General features: G+C 33.4%; 1 protein-coding gene across 7 annotated transcripts in view; it reads right to left on the bottom strand.

Moving 5' to 3' along the window:
• CCSER1 (coiled-coil serine rich protein 1) overlaps positions 1-21,390 on the bottom strand; it is a 1,462,495-nt gene that overhangs the window by 305,845 nt on the left and 1,135,260 nt on the right. For 2 of the 7 annotated variants that reach the window (XM_054554170.2, XM_054554169.2), the window contains one exon: positions 11,969-12,014. The exons of the other annotated variants lie outside the window; for them this stretch is intronic. In XM_054554170.2, coding sequence (XP_054410145.1) covers positions 11,969-12,014 — 46 coding nt within the window. The remainder of the gene's footprint in view (positions 1-11,968; positions 12,015-21,390) is intronic. 7 annotated transcript variants of the gene reach the window in all.

Genomic DNA, 21,390 nt, shown 5'->3' with positions numbered 1-21,390 from the left:
TATCAAATTACTGAGATATACTAAAAACACAGGAGGCTGATTCATGGTATGATGCTTAACACCAAAGAGCAAATAGGAAAACTGTGATGTGCTATCATCACGAGCTACTCTTCTCTAGAATAATGAAAAAAAGAGCAACAACCGGAACAAACAAACCTAGAGGTTTCTCTTTGTATGCATTATGCAACATCACATATGCATGAATATAAATACATCTTTATAACTCTCAGATTTCTATGTTTTCTAAAATCATGTTTCATGATCTTTGTAAAATAATAAAATTGATATTTTAATTTTTCAAAATATTTAGTTTCCCAGATTTCAGTAATTAAATGTTAACATTTCTTCAGAAAAAATAGATAACCATTTAGATAACAGACTTACTTTCTAATAAATTTTGTACTCAAAATCTTTATAGTATTTTTGGAGACTAACCATAGTAAAAATTTTGTCTCTTTAAAAACAATACTGTATTTCTTTAAAAATTAATTTCTTGTATATTTTGTCTATCTCACTTTCTGATACAACAAGAAATTTGTAATTCTATTTATATCCTATAAAAACTAAGATCCAATGCATTTACTTGAATTATTTCATTTTGCCGTTTTCAAAATTATAAATAATACAGAAAAATCTCTAACCAAAAAGGTAGTATTTGTCATATATTTCATTAGATAGCTTAAATCATATTTTCTCTCTGTCATTATATTGAGATAACATTGCTAGCTTTTTGGAAATTAAAGGGTTTGCCATATTCCATTAGTGTGTAAGCACCTAAGGCAAGAGCTGTGTTTTAGTCACCTTGTTAAGAGTATCATCTTCTACCTAATATGATACCTGAACCATATTTGTTGTTACTGAGTTGGAGTAGAACAATGAAAATAATTTGTACTATAAAGTCAGGAAAAAAAATTTGAATTCTGACTCTGGCATTGTACTCTGTCTGTAGCATGCTGAGTACAAACTCCCAAAATATATGTACAACTTGGAGCCCTTGATACCTTAGTTGAACTCATTTGAAAATAGGATCTATACAATGTAATTAGGCTGAGGATGTTTAGATTAGATGAGATTATCTTGGATGAATCCTAAATCCAATGAGTTTATGAAATTATAAACAAGGGAAGATGGAGGTATACACAGGAAAAGTCTTGTGGAAACAAGGGGAGAGACTAGAGTAGTGTCCACAAGCCAAGAAACATCAGGAACCCCCGACAGCCTCTAGAGCTAACAGATAGGCTCAAAACAGATGCTCCTTTGAACCTCCAGAAGCAACAAACCCTGTTGCCATCCTGATTTTGCATTTCAGGCCTCCAGAATTGTGAGAGAATGTATTTGTGTTGTTTTAAGCCACTGAGTTTGTGGTAACTTGTTAGGCAGGCCTAGGAAACTAAGACTCTTGTCTTAGTTTAGGTAAGTCAATAAGAGAGGTAGTCAATAAGAGACTTCGATATATTATTTTAAAATGGGACTAAGTTTCACTTTTCAGATCTATCAGGAAGACTAAATAATGTATTAAGTCTCCACTAGAATTTCCCAAATGATCTTGTCCAAAACATGCTTCTGTTAGTAAGGTGTACACATATAGTTTGTACAAGTTTGCACAAACTATAACCCATTAAAAGGAAATTTTCACGTATATTTCTGTATTGCTGATGATTTAGAAATGAGTATAATAAAAATTCAACTAAATGCAGTGAATATTATTAAGGAACTATACAGTTTCTTTAAGAAATTTAAATTACTTGTAATATCAAGAAGTCTGACAGACAATTTTCATTTTCTTCCCTGAATGCTTGACTTCTTGACCATTCCATTACAGCTATCCACAATAAATGAGTGACCTCAACATGAAATGTAGAATGAAGGAATAAAAAAAAGAGGGGTGGGGAGGAGGAAAAGGAAGACTCTAAGCTCTTAACTCCTGAAAGGCCAGATGAAAGCTTTCAGAGTACATAACTTGAAAAGCAATTATAGCCTTAAATTTTTGCAGATCAAACAAATATAATGTAATTTTTAAAGGCTTTTAAACTTGACAGCCTGACCGCATATTATCTTTTGCCATTCTTTTTAATGTTTTGCTTCTTTTGGCTATTCCTTGACATGAGAACAAAGAAACTCACTCTCTGGTTTATAATGAATAAAAGTAAAAAAAAATCACCATATATCCCACTTTCTAACTTAAACAACATCTTGCAGAAAACAAAATTTTAAAAAGACATACAGAATAAAATGTAGAACTACTTCAAAATGCGCATTGAATGCATTCTCACCAACAAGTTTTTATACAATAACCTCAATATTCAATGCATATTTATTTATAAGGGATGATTTATTTTCCTTTCTCATGTCAATTGAAACAAAAGCAGTGGTAAACAAATAACATGTTATTCATTTGGTGTACTAACTTACATTTTATGGATAAAAATAATACGCTAGAAAAAGACTCTTGACTTAATAGCAGGACTTACCTTAATCTGTTCAAGTTAAATTTTACTACATTGATAATAACAAAAGTCCCTCAATTAAGTGGTTGCTGTATATCTATGTCTACCGAGCTCCCAAATGCTATAAATACCCAAACAACAGACATTAAGAAAATAAAAGATCTATTTATATATGTACACATTATACATGTACACATGATTCTAAATGACAGTTGGCCAGTACAACAAGGGTTGTAGTGGGTGGTGCTGAGTGGGAAAGGACCTCTAAGGAATGATCCTGTGAGAGTCTCCCATGAAATCTTATCTCAGTGCATTTTTTTTGTCTCCAGATTTTACATTTATTATTTTCAAATTTAAAAACAGGCAAATTATTTTTTATAGACAGGCTTATCTAAACAAGTTCATGTGAAAGATGTCTAAAATTCAATGTTAATTTATCAATTTCTAATTTGAATTGTCACTGCTGAAGGAACCAGATACTTAAGGGTCCCAGGTCCCAGCCTTATATTCTCTCCGTAGATGTCATATGGGAGAGGAGATAACAGATCATAATGAGAAGGGTGCATATGGAGCATGGAATAGTATAGACAAGCGGATACTCAAGCATTGAGCTCAGTTAACCAATACCTTCATTTCCACAATAAATACAAATGATTCACCTCCTGACTTTTTTAAAATTTATTTTTGCTCTGTTTTAATGATTCTTAAATGCTCTACTTCTGATAGATGCCTTCTTTCTTTACATATTGTAATATATTGAGGCCTAATACAGCTACAATTTAAGGGCTTTCCATTCATATCAGACTTTTGCAACGAGCTGAAGTCCCTGATCTGTTTGTTCTTTAAGAAGCAAAGCAAAACAAAACAAAAATATCTATATTTATTTCCAATTATATCTAATTATTTGATATGAAGATTAGATCATAAGTAATATTTACCTCATTTCACAAACAAATTGAAGAATGGACTTAAAATAGCTTATTTTGGGCTGTATGAGTAATCTAGCATAAGCATAATTAAGTTCAAATTATTTGAACATAATTTTGGACAACTTAAAAAAACAGAACCCTGAATTTTAATAAAAATTCAGTGTCTTTTGCCTTAAAATGATACAAAACTTATTCAAACAAGAGAAATAATAACAATACCCATGAATTTTGTTTGATTTATAACAGAGACACTGTCTTTTTCACACACTGCAAGGGAATCTTTCAGTTGTACAAATACCCAGTTCTCTAGCTCTGTGGACCATGTACAGCTCCTCAAACAAGCTGTGTTCTGGGTTCTGCCAGGCCTTCCACATGCTCCTGGACTTGCTCTTGTTCACATTCAACAACAAACTTCTATTCGCCTTTCAAGAGTTACTCGGGCATCGCTTCCTAGTTTGACAGAAAGAGGAAAACTTTCCAAATTTAGGGGGAAAAGGACATTATGCTTTAACAGAAATATTAAGGAAAACAACCTTGGAAGAAAAAAAAATGGGACAAATGAGTTAGAAGTCTGCGTTTATCACAAAGTCTTGGATGTTGGGTAAACCAATTAATTTTTCAAGAATTTATCTGTGATATGGATGGATTGAAATCAAGAATCTCTAGGAACATTTACAATTATGTATTGTCAGCTCATGGCAATTTCTCATGCTTTTCTTTACTCAGAGCCTCACATGCTTTGAATCTGTGTCCCCGCCAAATCCCATGTCAAATTGTAATTCCCACTGTTGGCAGTGGGGCCTGGTGGGAGGTGACTGAATCATAGGGGCACTATCTAGTGAATGGTTTAGCACCATCCCCTTGATGCTGTTCTCATGATAGCAAGCGAGTTCTTCATGAGATCTGGCTGTTTAAAACTGTGTGGCACCTCCCTTCTCTCTCTTGCTCCTGCTCCAGCCATGTGATGTGTGTGTGCCCCCTTTGCCTTCTGTCGTGACTGTAAGTTTCCTGAGGAATCCCCAGAAGCCGAGCAGATGCTAGCATCATGTTTCCTATACAGTCTGTTCAACCATGAGCCAATTAAACCTCTTTTCTTTATAAATTCCCCAGTCTCGGGTATTTCTTTACAGCAGTGCGAGAACGAACAAGTACAGAGCCTTAGAAACATTTTACACATTCTAGAAAAGTAATAACAGATCAAATTAAATTTACCCTCAAAATCCATGATATCAATGGGCCCTAACTGCTAAATCTAAATTATATTTACTAATATATTTCTTCAATATGTTGCCTTAATCTTGACTTTAATTTATGTTATTAGTGATCTTACTACCTATCTGCAAGCTTTAATAAGGAGGGCTCCAACACTTTAATAAAGCCAGCACCCTCTTGGGTGCTTAAAGACATTTATTAATACTGTGGAAGATAAAATAATTATAAAATAATACATATATAAGAAAAAATCGATTTTAATAAGAGGTGCTAATTTAATAATCAAAAAAAGTCAAAGTTCTAAGAGAATATTCTGATTATTCCTAATTATTAAAAATGGTAACTTAATTTACTAGTTAGCTCATTAACTATTTAAAAGGAAAATATAAAATCAAGACATTCTTTTATTTTGTTTTAGGATTAGCCCACAACATGTCTTATCTATTAAATTTATTTATTCAATTTTCAATCTTTAAATGTTATCATTCTGTTTTAGAATAATTTCTTAATAGGCAAATGTTCTTTGAGTAATGAAAAGTTTAGTTAGCACATATGACAATGTAAAATTAATGTTAAGTTTCAAACAGTTCAAATATTTGAATATGTTTTCTATAAAAAAAGAATATGCTAATTTTGGTAAGACAAAACTGTAACAACATGAAATACATACTATAATCATTGAGGTATAGAAGTATGGGATAGCAAAAGAAGTACTAGATGATTCATATTTTAATAGTTCAATATTGGTTCCTGTCTCTCCTCTGTACCATACTGGGTGCATATTTTCTGATTCATCATTAACTTTTAATATATTATAAAACTGTATTAACAGATAAATGCACACATATACACAAATAAAAAGAAATGTCCGCAAGACAGCTAGTATACAGGTAAGAGGCATAAACTACAAAAACACTGGGAATATGGTCATTTTGGTAATATCTTAGCAGCAAATATAATTTAAATAAGGCCACACATTAAATCACAACATGTCATAAATTATATATAAACATAGCACAGATATTTATGTATATTGTATTTTTAAAGCAAAGTTTTCATTTCATTCATTCCATTCTCAGTGTTAATTTCTTCCCTTAACATTTCTCATAGTGCAGGTTTGCTGGCAATACATTTCTCAGTATTTATTTGTCTGAGAAAAACTTCAATTTCTCCTTCATTCTTGGAGGATATAGTCACTGACTATAGAATGTTTTGTAGCTAGCTTGTTAGTTTATCCCTCTCAAAACTTTAAAGATGCCACTTCATAGCTTACAGAGTACCTGATGAGAAGTCTACTATAATCCTGTCTTTGTTTCTTTGTAGATAGCATGTATTTCTCCCTCTTCTGATTGCCTTCAGACTTTTTCTTGTCTGATTTTCTGCATTTTGAATATAATATGCCTGATTGTGTTTTGTTGTTGTTATTGTTCTTCTTTATCTGTTTGTTCTTTAAGCTTCTTGGATCTATAATTTGGTATGTGCCGTTATTTTAGAAAATTTGTAGCCATTTTTCTCAAACATTTCTTCTTTATTGTTTTCTCTCTTCTTCCATTGGGATTTCAATTACAAATAAATTAGACGACTTGATATTTTTCCACAGCTCCTTAATGTTCTTCCCCCATCCCATAATCCCACCACATATTTTTTTTCCTTTTGTGTTTCAGTTGGGCAATTTCTATTGACCTCTCTTCAAGTCCATAATTCTCTCCTTGGCTGTGTTGAGTTTACAGATGAGACCATCACACGCATTCCTCATCTCTGTTACTGAGCTTTTAATGAATTGAATTTCCATTCAATTCATTCTTACAGCTCTACCTCCGTAATTAGACATCTGTTCTTTCACGCTGTCAAACTCTTCCATTAAAATATTTAACACAATAATTGTAATTATTTTAATTCCCCTTGTTAATAGTTCCAATATCTTCATAATATCTGAATCTGATTCTGTTGATTCTTTTATCACTAGGCAGTGTTTTGCTTTCTCTTCCTTCTCTGAATGCCCCAGAAATTCTGTGGAAAGCAGACATCTTATGTAGGACATTATAGACTTTAATAAATCAGCGGTATGCCCAGAAATGAGCATGCTTTTCCTTCTATGAAGCCTTTAGTGTGGGAGTCTAGGTCAATAAAGGCAGGTGTTGAGCTGGGTTTGTTATTGTTGCTATGGTTACCCCCAAGCTTAAATTTTCTCTAACAGTACTTTGCATTTAGAATAGTGACTGGTTTGTCATAGGGTTTTTCTTGATATACGTCCCTCCTTTGGCTTTAGGTCTCTCCTTTGCACTGTGTTTCAGAGAAAATCTCTTTCCACACTCTTGTGACTTTCCTAGTCATATCCCATTGTTATTTATGACTCAATCGTTATTAGTCTATAAAACAAGAAGGGAGGCATTCTCTTTCTCTGATCAACTCTAAGTCTTAAAGCAGGCACTATGTTCTTGGCTGTCACTGATATGGCCTTCTCAGTACTACAGCCTCTTCTCCACCTGTGGTTCTAGGCCCATCATGTATTTTTGTATCTGTCCCAAGAATAAACGATCTTTTTCTGCTCCCTTCCCCTAGCTGCAATGGATTTTCACCAGGGTCCTAAGAGAGACTGTGTTATTGCTCTTTCCCCTGCATTTTAGGCTTTTGTTTTGTATGGATAAAGGAGGGAAGCAACGGAATAGAGTTTTGTGCCTTTCTTGTAGTAGCTGTTGTTCCCTTCTTCAAGCCTTTAGCACAAGGGACAGCTTCTCAGGAATCTTGCTATTATTTTTATGTGAGCATTCAGTGAGGTCTATAAAGAGCCTGTAATCAGGTGCAAATTCTCACCATATTTATATTTCCTTCCTGTCTCACACTTGACTCATCGATTCATTAACCTTTTTGTTGTTGTTGTTTTTGCAAAATTCTATGTTCTGGCTGTGTCTGCTACAACTGGTCTTACCTTGCTTGTCAGTATCTATCTTTACTTATGTACAGGTTAGTTGGTTGCTGTGTGAATTTAACTCTCTGATGGTTAAAGAAAAATTGTGAATTTGAATTTTCTCCAGATTTTGTGTTGTTATTATAAGGGTATGAACAATGTTCTTTCCAGCTTTCTACATCCTACGCTAAAACCAGAAGGTGTGTGTGTATATATGTGTATGTATGTGTATATCTATATCATATATATAAAGGATATATATATATATCCTAAATAAACTCAATAGCCTAGAATAGTAATTACTGTTGTCTATATATCAAAGAAAATGCCATTTATTTTCTTTCTTTTACCAGAACAGAGCATAACTTTTACTCTTTAGTAGCTCAAAAATGGTCAGCTCAATTACATGTAAAATCATTACTGTGGTCTCAAAAGAAAGGCAATATTCAGAATTTGCCTTCCACAGGATTATAACACATACTTCATTTTTCCTTTGTGCCTTTCCCTCTTTCTAGCTATCTATTGTATTAGCTTAGCCTCTTCCTGTGGTATGTGGATGATTTTATCATGCCACTTAAAACTTTTCCCTGCTATTCTCTCTCTGACTGAAGCCTACCTTATGAAGATTAGAGCTTCTCTAATCCTAAATACATATGTGCACTTAAATGTGAAGTTATAGACACAATGTACTTGCTTTTGTTCCCTAAGAATGCAAAGTCAAGTAGGCATTGGTTTATTCAGGATTGAAGCAACCTTACCAGACAGATTATCTGAAGATATATTTCAAACACAGTTACAGGAAAAGTTATGTTAGTCCTCACTACTGTGGAAGCTTGGTCCTATCCTGTTTATAAGCCTAGCAAAGAATGAAGAAAACAAATAAAATCAAAGCTACATCTAAAATAGAATGATAAATAATGCAAATACATTGTGTGGAACAGTAGATACAGAAAAAAGGGAAATGACAGGAAATAAACTGATTAATTGAGAAGAAAAGGGAATAAATCAGAAGGCACAGTGCAAAAACTAGTCAGAAACATCTGTTCTTAGAGACACTTATTAGAACTACTTTTTCTGACTTTGAGGTTACTATTATTTTCAGTAAATACCTTGTTTTCCTGACTTTTTTCTTGAATTTTTGTGTTCATGAATTCTGAATTTAAAAATTGCTCTTTAGTAGGAAAAAAACTTGACTGGAAATTAGGGCAGGTATGTTTTTAAGGTACCCCACTTTAAATATATAATTTCAGTCCCATTTGTGCTATAAAATAACTGCTATCTGATTTTGAATAGCAAGGCAGTATTATTTTCATGTATATTCAGTTCAGTTGGGTTAACACTGAACTATCTGATGAATGACTCAGCTAAATTAGATAACTACTCCTGAATAGACAACTTACAAACATTTGGTGCTGCTTTCATTCATATACTGAGAAATAAAGAAGCCATGTTATAAAATATGAAAGCATGTGACCTACATTTAATTTTTTTAACCAAATTGGTTTTGAATTGTTGAATGCATTATGAAATTTGAGGCTTACTATTTTTTTCTAGAGAACACATATTTATGGTTTATTAAATTTTAGAGTTACATGCTTCTGTAATTTGGAACTCAAAGTAGTAATTATGGTCACAAAATGGAAAACAATAACCAAATGGAAATCAGTTCTTGTATTTTGAATGTTGAGGCAGTAATCTATGGGTCACATCTTTGCCAAATTTTATCCAAATGTTAAAGATCTCCATTCATATCACATGTGGATAAGGTTATACCCAACACATGATAAAGTTTCATGTAACAATATTGATTACAATTTTAAAACATAAACCCATCGGAAATTGAGAAGAGAACTGTATCTGAATAAATGATGCATCATTTTGGTATTTAAATAAAAATGTACTAGCAGCATTCAAATAACTTTCCAAGACTCCACATTATCCAACTTAGTTAACCTTCATCAAGCATTTTCTCTGAAAGTGGAAAATACTAACCAAAACTATATTATTTCCAATGTAACGTTGATAAATTATTAGCAACAAATAAATGCATATTTGTGTGGGCCTGTTAATTAAGAGTTATACAGTGCTTTCCAAGATAGAGAGTGAATCCTATCATTGTAGATTCACAGCCTTTCTAATCATATCATCATCTAAGCAATCCCTCTCTGCTGCTAAATTCCATTTCAAATTTTTGTTAAGGAAAATTTCTTGACTGAATATATTTTTGAAATAGTTAAAATGGCAACCATAAAACAAAGTCCTTAAAATTGAATAAAAAAAAAAAACTAAAACTTTAATTGTAACTTCAAGAAAGAAAGTATTCATCACACCTTGTGATGTAGGTAGAAATGTAAAAAAAACAAAACAAACAAACTAGAATCAAGAACCAACTATAAAATTTCTAGATAGGCATTCACAGGAAGTAGGGTAGAAACAAAAATGTTTACTATTGATATTCTAACATTTGTGTGTAGAAAAAAAGCATACATTCCTTCTACATAACAACTTTGATAAGCACCACAATTACAAATACTCAAGGAGGTTCTTCTAATGTGTAATGCAGAGATCCTAAAATTTGCATTTAACCAAAAGAAAATGTGATAATAAGCATTCCAAATTCATGAATCTTACATACTTATCTTTGCCAAGTCCGCACATTTAGGAAGGTAATATCCATTTTATGGTGGTACATATTGGTAAATACTGCAACTTAAGACCCTCAGACTTACAGAAATCGTACATCTTTTTATTTTTCTTTCTATTTTTAGTAGGATTAACTCACTTAACTGGAACCAGTGATCTAAAATCTCAAATATCCAGTATTTTTATTTATATATAAATACATTTTGATTTTGTGAAAGCGAAAGGTAAGTTTAATTCAAATTAAGGATAATAATTCCATACCCTTTATATTTCCGCTTATGGTTTCATAGCACATATAATAAATTCACAGTTCCCCAAATCTCTAGTAAAAATATCTTCTCTATCTCCATAACAGCATTCTTTTATATTCAATGAAATATAACATATAGCACAAGGACTTTTTTCTTTAAAAAGAGACACATCTTAAAAAAAAAAAAAACCCATTGAAGTTTTTGCTATAGTTTTCAATTTTCATTAATTAATACTGCAGTAATGCCTATATTTAAGAAGCCATATCTTTAGTGTACATTAGAAATGTAGATGATAGAGAGACCTATGAAAAGAAATAACAGCAAAGGACAATTTGAGATGTTTGGGAGATTATTTAACTTCAGGTGGATTTTTAATATATCTAAACCCCATCTTCTGTTCACATTAGCATTTCTGTCTGCTGCAACTATATTCATAAGAACCCAAACTTTCAAAATTCTTTCATTGGAAAGGAGATAGTAAAGTACATATTTTTTTGTTTGTTGTTTGGGCAGCTTTATCATGGTGCAAAGTCCTGCATTTTTTGTTGAAGTGATTCACGGATCCTTCTCAGTGAATGTCATCAACTCATATGTTTTTTTCTGCCAATAGTGAAGAAAAGCATTATGCAAACAGGACTGTACCTTTGAATCACCTTTAACATCATATTAAGATGGATTTACTTTGCATTTATTGTTAGGCATGACAATTAGAGTCACATGGGTGTCTTGCTGTAGCAGTCTATAATAGAGGTAAACAACCATGATTATCTGATGGATGCTGGTGTGGGAAAAGAGGAAAGACATGGATGGAATGCGCAGTGAAAATAGCTCTTTCTCAAAGTCTGATGGCACTTTGGAGAGTCTACATATTCCATTTACATATACATTTTTCATTGACAAAAAGTACATGTTAAAGCAGACAAGCTGTCACAGAAATCTCCTGAACTGAAATGCAGGTATCTGACTCTGCCGAGGTGCATATATTTATAATACAGCTGAGCAAGGTTGTAAAATCTGGGCTTTCTATCTAAAAATTTATAGATTAATTTCAATTTTCTAAATGTGATGACTTTGGGGAAAAAAACTAACGTTGTTACAATGTCAAGTTTGCTTTAAAATCACTAGAAGTATTTCTTTTAATGGATTTCCTTTTCTAGGAAAGGTCTCATTAGCTGTGGCAAAAACACAACTGTGCGTGATATAAGGAGTCTTTGAACCAATAAGTAAAAGGAGTTAGAACTTAAGAAACCTTACTGAGTTGAGCGAGAGAGTGCTAATATTGTTGCTAAATGAAAATAAACTTAAGTAAGAGTCACTTCTTTCTTTGCCCCAGACTTTGAGCCATTAGTCTCAATGCAGTTGGCCACATTGCAATGCAGGTTTCTTAAATGGGCTGGATAATGACAAACAGATAAGGAAGAGGCAAAGGGAACCATTTACTACAAACACATTATAGGTAATATACAACACTGGGGATTGCATATTGACCTTTGGGCATTTAGTCTCAATCAGCATGCCATGCTACAGCACAGGAACACAGTCATGTTTACAACACAGAGCTGAATTTAAGAGACTCACATAATTGCCTGCGAGAAGGTACAGGAGCACTTCCATAAGCTGTGCCCTGTAAATAAAACAAATTTTTTTTTTTGGAGCAAATGATGTCAGCATTAGTAACAGTAGAAAATGGTGGAGAAATGAATAGAAATCAAAATAAATAAAGGTGGCTTAAGAGGCTGCTTTTATCAAATAAGTCCTATGAGTTCCTATTTTTGGCAGACAAATATATATTAATGTTTGTAGGAAATTAAGTAAAAAATATATATAACACACCAAAACAAGAAAGTAAAATAAAAATTACAGCAAAAGATGGGAACATTTAAATTTGACAGGAAGTTTTGTGAAAAGTAGAACACACATGATATTTATGAAGTGGCCTCCTTAAAAAGTAGGTTCCCTTGCACCAATTCCTTAGCTTATGCAAACATTTTCTCAAAATCTTTTAAACTAAGCAGTGCATTAGTAGTTGCTCTTTTCTTTTTCTACCTCAAATACTATAAAAAGGAAAGATAAAGACTTCAATAAAATGGCCCTAATCTATGCATCAACAAAAGCATAGAAAAAGCAGCATTATTTAATAAAGGAAAAAAAGTTATTACATGAAAATATTAATTGTGTATGAAGGGCATAAAAGTTAGAATGAACACATCTAAATAGTTTCTACATCCCTCCAGTTAAAAGAGAGCTGTACAAACGCATATTGCAATTTAAATTATATATTTTTATTCCTAGTAATGACCTCTGTCAGAGAATTATACTCAAGGACATGTTTTAAAACATTAAGTAAATAAAAATCTCAGTGAATCAATAATTCATTATAAATATAATAACTTGGAAATGACAAGAATATCTTTAAAAGATTAAATAATATGTATTGAACATTTACTCTGCAAAGCTCTTATGCTTAGCACACGAAAAGGATGATCTCATTTAGTTCCCACGACAGTCCCTGAGGTAGTTACCAGTTTTTATTTTCTTTTATTATTGTTTCCATTTTTGCTGACAGAAAAATTCTTTTTAGGATTAAGTAATTTTAGATGTGGTTCAGAATCAGTTAAGGAATTATTAAGTTTTTAAGGATAGCTAAATAGTTAAAGTGGCGGATCCACAAAATGATCCCTGTTGCCAAATTTTAATGAACTTTACTTCTAATAAAGAATAGCAAATCCTAATATTAAGGCCTTGGACCTATAAAGACATACTAAAGAGGGAGCTTATCTTGTAAAATATTTGCACGATTGCATTAAAGCATGATAAATAAGACATGCAAATCCCTGCTTAAATTTCCTTTGTCTAAGAATATGTTTCTGTCTCTAATCTATTTAGGGAGAAGTTATGGTCTATTGGAATTTGCCTGGGGTAGGTTTAAATACATTTTGCTCTGAAGAGCGACTTGTGAGTAAATTTGATGAAATGATTACAACCTCCATGTAGAAGAAAGCATAATAATCTATAAAATTGCTGTATAGACCCAAGTATAGGTTGTTAGCACCAACTCCATCAGTCATTCGCCCCTAACAAGCATTGAATGACATAAGACAGAATCTTGAATAAGACTAATGTTTACTACTTTGAGTCTAAGGGCAGAAATCATGGCAGGCTATCTAAGCACTGTTTCAGCATTGCATTTGAGATGGAATAAAGTCACATCTGTATAATTCATGATTTAGAAGTCAAGAAAGATCTAGATCAGAAAGAAGATCTGCCTAAATCTGGAAGATTCTAAAGTGGGATATGCACACACAGGTTTATTTGAATCTACAGCACAATATTCACTATACAAGGCTGATTTTTTAAAAAGTTATCATTATTTAAGGCAAAGACACCATTATTTGTGACAAAAACATTCAAGATTTTTTTTAACTTTGTAACGGGTTACATCAAGTCTAAGTAATAAAAAGCTAAAAATAACAAAAACTAATATTTTTTAAAAGCTCTATTATTAAATATCAAAATACAAACTAAAAACACATGCTTTCTATTTATTTGAAAAATATTTCTGAGGCCTGTAATATGTTAGGACTGATCTTCATTAGAGATTTAACTAGGGAAAGAGGAATACTACAATGCGTTCCTATAACAAACAAGGAACAAACTTACTTACAAAGAAAAATGTAAACTATGAAAAAGTAATATATTTATAATACACTGACTGGAGAAACTAGTCTCCTAATATCAAAAACTTCAAGTTGTTGAGATAAATCACGGGAAAGTCACAATTAAGTAAGTCCAGAATAGCTAAACAAAATTCTGCTGAAGAAGACCTTGGCTTTACATTTTTATCTAACTGGTTCCAAGGCATTTACTACATGATACTTCTTTCATTCTAATGAAAAATCTGATGTCATATGGTTGACATCCTCTGAGTTGTCTCCCCAGATCACAGTTCTCCCCTCCAGTTACCTACTTCTGTATCAATGAAGTTTCTTTTTGATTGCACTTTGTACATGTGGCTGCCTTGCGTTTGTATTTTTTCATTACACTGTCAGAGTCATTTAATTTAGTTATAGGTTTATGCTCAATGAAATCTTTTACAATGAGAAATTCCATCAGGGAGGGGCTTCAAGATAGCTGACTAAAGGCATGTGATACTTGATCCCTCCACAAATAAGAACCAAAAGAGTGAATAGATAATCATATTTTGAATAGATCCCCTAAGAAAGAAAATGCTGAAATACAATGAAAAATGACAAGAAATGCCTAAGACATGGAAGGAAAAGAATGTGAGGCAGCCAGCTCAACTGGGAACAGCTGGGAGCCTCGAGAGATTTTTTTCCCCAAAGTAAGGGAAGGGTAAGTTAGTGACCACCAGGTGTCTACATTTCCATGGTGGATTTCTGCAATTCTAGCCACAGAAGAGCCCCTCAACTCACACAAGCCCCAAGACTAACATACGGAGCTTTTCAGAGACCACCCAATGACATTGCTTCATAGAGGGAGCTCACACTGGGGCCAAACATGCCCTGAGTCCTAAGCAGGTAGAGCACCACACCATTTTGAGAGCCTAACCCCCACCAACTGCATCCTTCCCTGGGAAGCAACAGTCCCTGCATCTCCACATCTCTGGAGCACCACTGACATTTCCTTCCCACAGCCAGGTATTGCTGCTGGCTGCTGTCAGAGCCCAAGTGTGAGCCAATGGCAGCAACCCAGTCTCCTTCAGTAGAAGGGTCTCTGTTCATTTAAAAATGCCCTGAGGAAATATTACACTCCACTTATAGACACCACCTGTGGCCAATGCTCTCACTCCTAAACCACTTGTTTATGTCTGCTGCCAAGGAAAACAACACCACCCTCCACAGCAGCAGGCCCTCAGTGCAATCACTGCTGCCCCAACCCAAGCATTCCACCAGGGTTCTGGGGATCACCCTGTCCTATCCACCTCTCTCAGCACCTGTGTACTTATTCCAGAGGCCTGAGGATGGGCAAACACAACCTGATAACTACCATCACACCTGGCACCCACCTGTATGTGCCACTTGAGAGCACTGGAACTAATCCATCCAGTCCACTGCAATCACCACTAACGGTAGAGTGGACTTCTTGGGGGCCAGATGATTGTCTCACCACTGCTGCTGCTATCACCCATGCAATACCAACTTGGGTGGTCTCCAGAGGCCCAAGAACCTTCCCACCTACCTGACCCATTGTTGTCACTACCAGCACTCAAGCAAGCTGACTGGAGGCCCAAGAATCACTCTTCCTAAACCCACTAACACTGCTGCCAGCATTACTGCTTTGGGGCTCAAGGACAGGCATGCTTGGCCTGCCACTCCTGTACTGTGGCCAAATGACCGGCCTGTTTAATATCTTCATCTCCAGTAAAACTTTACCACAGTCTCCACAAACAAACACACCCTCAGCCGGTGTGGAAATCATAGACACTACTGACACTGTTGATAGCCAATAAATCATATAGAGACTATATTATGGCACATGCCCAGAATTAAAGCCAAAGCACCTTATCCAACGAACACCACAGATACATCTTCAGGAAAAAAGTCCTTTCTTATTAAAAAAAATTCAAAAAATAGAAAGAAGCGACTAGTACACCAGGTGTGCAAATATCAATATAAGGGCACAAGAAACATGAAAAAGCAAGGAAATAAGACACCCCCCCCCCTCCAAAAACACAATCATTCTCAAGCAACAATTCCAATGAAGAAATTTGTTGAGAAAAATAATTCAAAGTAGTGATATTTAAGAAGCTCACTTAGAAACAAGATAACTCAGAAAAACAATACAAAGAAATCAGAAAAGCAATTCAGGATATGAATGAGCAATTTACCAAAGAGATAGATATCACAAGAAAGAACGAAATAGAAACTGTTAAACTGATGAATTCCTTGAATGAAATACAAAATGCTCAAAGCTTTGACAAAGGACTAGATCAAGCAGAAGAAAAAGTTTCAGAACTTGAAGACAGGTCTTTTGAAATAACTCAGTCAGACAAAGATAAAGGAAAAAAAATAAAAATAAATGAACAAAGTCTATGAGACATATAGGATACCATAAGTCCACCAAATATTCTAATTTTGGGGGTCTTTCAAAGGTGGAGAGAAAATAAAAGGAATACAAAACACACTTATTGAAATAATAACTGAAAACTTTCCAACTCTAGCAAGAGATTGAGACATCCAGATACAGGAAGTTCAGAGATTTCCAAAGAGAAGCAATTCAAAAAGGACTTCCCAAAACATTATACTCAAATGGTCAAAAGTCAAAGACAAAGGGATTTTTAAAAACAAAAACAGAAAAGCATCGACTCACTTCTAAGGCAATCCCATCAGACTAACAGCAGATTTCTTAACAGAAACCTCACAGGCCAGGAGAGAATGGAGTGATATATTCAGTGCTGAAAGAAAAAATAAATAAACCTGGCAGCCAAGGACATGCTATACAGCAAATTTATCCTTCATAAACGAAGAAGAAATAGTCTTTCCCAGGTCAGCAAAAGCTGAGGGAATTCATAACCACTAGACTGGTCATACAGGAAATGCTTAAGGGAGTTCTACATGTGGGAATGAAAATATAATATCTACAATCAGGCAAACACACAAAAATATAAAACTCAGTGTTACAGTACACACACAAATGAGAAAAACAAAGGACTCAAATGTTACCATCACAGAAAACCACCCAACACGAATGATAAACAATAAGGAGAATTAAATAAGGATAGAGAAATGAGAAACCAATTAATAAAATGACAAAAAAAACCCCTCACATATCAACATTAACCTTGAAGGTAAATGGATTAAACTTTCCACTTAAAAGATATAGACTGGCTGAAGGCAAAAAACAAAACAAAACACAAACAGGACCCAACTATGCAATGCCTGTAAGAAACTCACTGCATCTACAAAGACACATATAGACAGAAATAAAGAGATGGAAAAATATTCCATGCAAACAGAAACCAAAATGAGCAGAAGTAGCTATACTTACTTCAGGTGAAACAGACTTTTTAGTCAAGACAAAAAGGCTCATTATGTAATGATTAAAGGATCAATTCAGTGAGAGGGTATTACATTTTTAAACATATATGCACCTGATAGAGGAGCACCAGATATATAAAGCAAACATTACCAGATGTAAAGGGAAGAACAGATTCCAGTACAATAATAGTAATAGTTAGAGACTTCAACACCCTACTGTCAGCATTAGACCAATCATCTACACAGAAAATCAACAAAGAAACATTGGATTTAAACTGCATTTTAGACCAAATGGACCTAGCAGACATTTACGGATTATTTCATCTGAGAACAGCAGAATAAACATTCTTCTCCTTAGCATATGGAACATTCTCCAGGCCATATGTTAGGACACAAAACAAGCCCCAACAAATTTTAAAAAATTGAAATATATCAAATATCCTCTCAGGCCACCATAGAATAAAGCTAGAAATCAATAATAGGAACTTTAGAAGCTGTACAAATAAATGGAAATTAAACAACATGCTCCTGAATAACCACTGGGTCAAGGAAGCAATTAAGAAAGAAATAAAATAATTTATTGAAAAGATGAAAATTGAGACACAACATATCAAAACCTATGGAATACAGCAAAAGCAATGTTAAAATGCAAGTTTATAACAACAAAACCCTAGATCAAACAAATAGAAAGATTTCTAAGAAACCATGCAATGACGCACCTCAAGAAATTAGAAAAGCAACAACAAACCAAACCCAAAATTAGTAGAAAAAAATGAAATAATAAAAGCCATAGCAGAACTAAACAAAATTGAGACTCAAAAAATATAAATAAAGGATCAATGAAACAAAAAGTTGTTTTTTAAAAAAGTAAATAGATAAACCACTAGCTAGACTAACCAAGAAAAAGAGGAAAAAAACAAATAAAATCAGAAGCCAAAAAAAAAAAAAAAAAGGACAAAACAGATACCACAATAACAAAAAAGATAATCAGAGACTATTATGGACAAATATATACTAACAAACTGGAAAACTTAAACAAAATGGATAAATACCAGGACACATACAACCTACCAAGACTGAAACAGGAAGAAACAGAAAATCTGAATAGAGCAGTAACACATAATAAGATTGAATCAGTAATAAAAAGTCTCCCCCAACCCCCGCCAAAAGAAGTCCAGAATTGAATACATCAGTCTCATGAAGTCAGGATTGAATAGCTTCACTGGTGAAATGTACGAAACTTTCTAAGAACTTATACCAATTCTTCTGAAACTATTCAAAAATATTTAAAAGAAGGGAATTCTTGCTAACTCATTCTATGAGGTCAGTATTACCCTGATACCAAAGGCAGAAAAAAGTGCAACAAGAAAACTACAGTCCAATATCCCTGATAAACATAGATGCAAAAATCCTCAACAAAATACTAGCAAATCAAATCTAAGAGTATATCAAAAATATAATACACCATGATCAAGTGACATTTATCCCAGAGGTGCAAGACTAGTTCAACCTATGCAAATCAATAAATGTCATGTATCACATCAACAGTATGAAGAATAGAAACCATATGATCATCTCAATAGTTGTAAAAAAGCATTTGGAAAAATTCAACATTCCTTTATGATAAAAACTCAAAAAAACTGCCTAATAGGCATAAAAGGAACATACCTTAAGATAATAAATGCCATATATGATAAACCTACAGCTAACCTTGGACACAATGGGAAAAACTGGAAAATCTTTTCTCTAAGAACAGGAACAAAACAAGGATATCCACTTTTATCTCTCCTACTCAACACAGTACTGGCAGACATAGCCAGAACAATCAGGTAAGAGAAAGAAAGAAAAGGCATTCCAAATTGAAAAAATGGAAGTAAAATTATCCCTGTTTGGAGATGACATGATCTTATTTCTATTACAGAAAGACCTAAAGACTCCACCAAAAACTCTTAGATATGATAAATAAATTCAGTAAAGTTGAAGGATACAAAAACCAACATACAAAAATCAGTAGTGTTATATACTAATCATAAACTGGTTGAAAAAGAAATGAGGAAGGTAATCTCATTTTTCAATAGCTACAAAAAATACCTAGACATAAATGTATTCAAGGAGATGAAAGACCTACTCAAGGAAAACTACAAAATTCTGATGAAAGAAGTTGAGGACAAAAAAAAAAGGAAAGACATCCCAGCAGAATTAACATCATTAATGTAACTATACTACCCAAAGAAATCTACAAATTCAGTGCAATCCTTAATAAAATACCAATGTCATTTTTCACAGAAATAGAAAAAAAAAATCTTAAAATGTGTATGGAACCAAAAAAGAGCTGGAATAGACGAGGCAATTCTGAACCAAAAGAATGAAACCAGAGGCAACATACTAACTGATTTCAAAATTTATTACAAGCCTAGAGTAATAACAATAGAATGGTATTGGTACAAAAACAAGACACATAGACCGATAGAATAGAATAGAGTACCCCAGATAAATCCATGTTTTTATAGTTAACTAATTTTGACAAAAACACCAAAAAAATTAATTGGAGTAAAGGAGTCCCTTCAATAAATGGTGCTGGGTAAATTGGACATCTATATGCAACAGAATGAAACTGAACTCCTATCTTTCACCATCTACAAAAATCAATTCAAGACGGTTTAAAGACAAATATAAAAGCTGAAACTATAAAACTGCTAAAAGAAAACATAGAAGAAACAATTCAGGACATTGCTCTAGGCAAAGATTTTATGGCTAAGACCTCAAAAACACAAGTAGGCAAATGAGATTCTATTACACTAAAAAGCTTCTGCACAGCAAAAGAAACATTCAACAGACTGAAGAGACAACCTATAGGATGAGAGAAAATATTTGCAAACTATTCATCAAACAAGAAACTAATATGCAGAATATACAAAGAACCTAAACAATTTAACGGAAAAGAAAAGCTAAATAAACCCATTAAAAATTGGACAAATTATCTTAACATATATTTGTCAGAAGAAGACATAAAAATGGCCACCAGGTAGTTGAAAAAATGCTCAACATCACGAATCATTAGGGAGGTGCAAATCAAAACCAAATTGAAATATCATTTTAACCCAGTTAGAATAGCTATTATTAAAAAGACAAAAAAAAAAAAAAAAAAAAAAAAAAAAAAAAAAAAAACAGATGCTGGCAAGGATGCAAAGAAAAGGGAACTCTTATACATTGTGGGTGGAAATGTAAATTAATACATGCACTATGGAAAACAGTATGAATATTTCTTGAAAAATGATAAATAGAACTACCACATGATGCAGCAATCCCCTACTGGGCACTTATGCAGAGGAAAATAAATTAGTATTTCAAAAAGATACTTGCACCCATATGTTTATTGCAGCATTATTCACAATAGCAAAAATATGGAATGAACCTAAGTGTCCATTAATGGTCAAATGAATAAAGAAAATGTGGTATATATACACAAGAGAATATTATTTGGCCATAAAAAAAGAATAACTCATGTCATTTGCAGCAAGATGGAAGAACTAAAGGTCATTATTTCAGGTGAAATAAGCCAGGCACAGAAAAAAAAATAGTGCATGTTCTCACTCATGTGGGAGCTAAAAACATTAATTTCATGGAGGTAGAGAGTAGAATGATAAATACTAGGGCCTGGGAAGAATGGGTGGGTGGATGGTGTGATGAAGAGAGGGTGGTTAATGGGTACAAACATACAGTTAGAAAGAAGAAATAAGCTCTAATGTTCAATAGCAGAGTAGGGTGACTATAGTTAACAACAGTGTTTTGTATATTTTAAAATAGCTGAAAGAAAGGACTTGAAATGTTCTGACACAAGGAAAGGATAAATACTTAAGGCAAGGATACCTTAAACACTCTGGCTTGATCATTACACATTCTATGCATGTAAGAAAATATCACATGTATCCCATACATATGTAAAAATAGTATGTATCAATAAAAATAAAAAAATTTAAAAAGTCATCACATGTCAGCATA

This window comes from Pongo abelii, chromosome 3 (genome assembly GCF_028885655.2).
Source record: "Pongo abelii isolate AG06213 chromosome 3, NHGRI_mPonAbe1-v2.0_pri, whole genome shotgun sequence".
Classification (NCBI taxonomy): domain Eukaryota; kingdom Metazoa; phylum Chordata; class Mammalia; order Primates; family Hominidae; genus Pongo; species Pongo abelii.
Note: the sequence above shows the minus strand (reverse complement) of the source record. Positions and strands in the feature narration are given on the sequence as shown.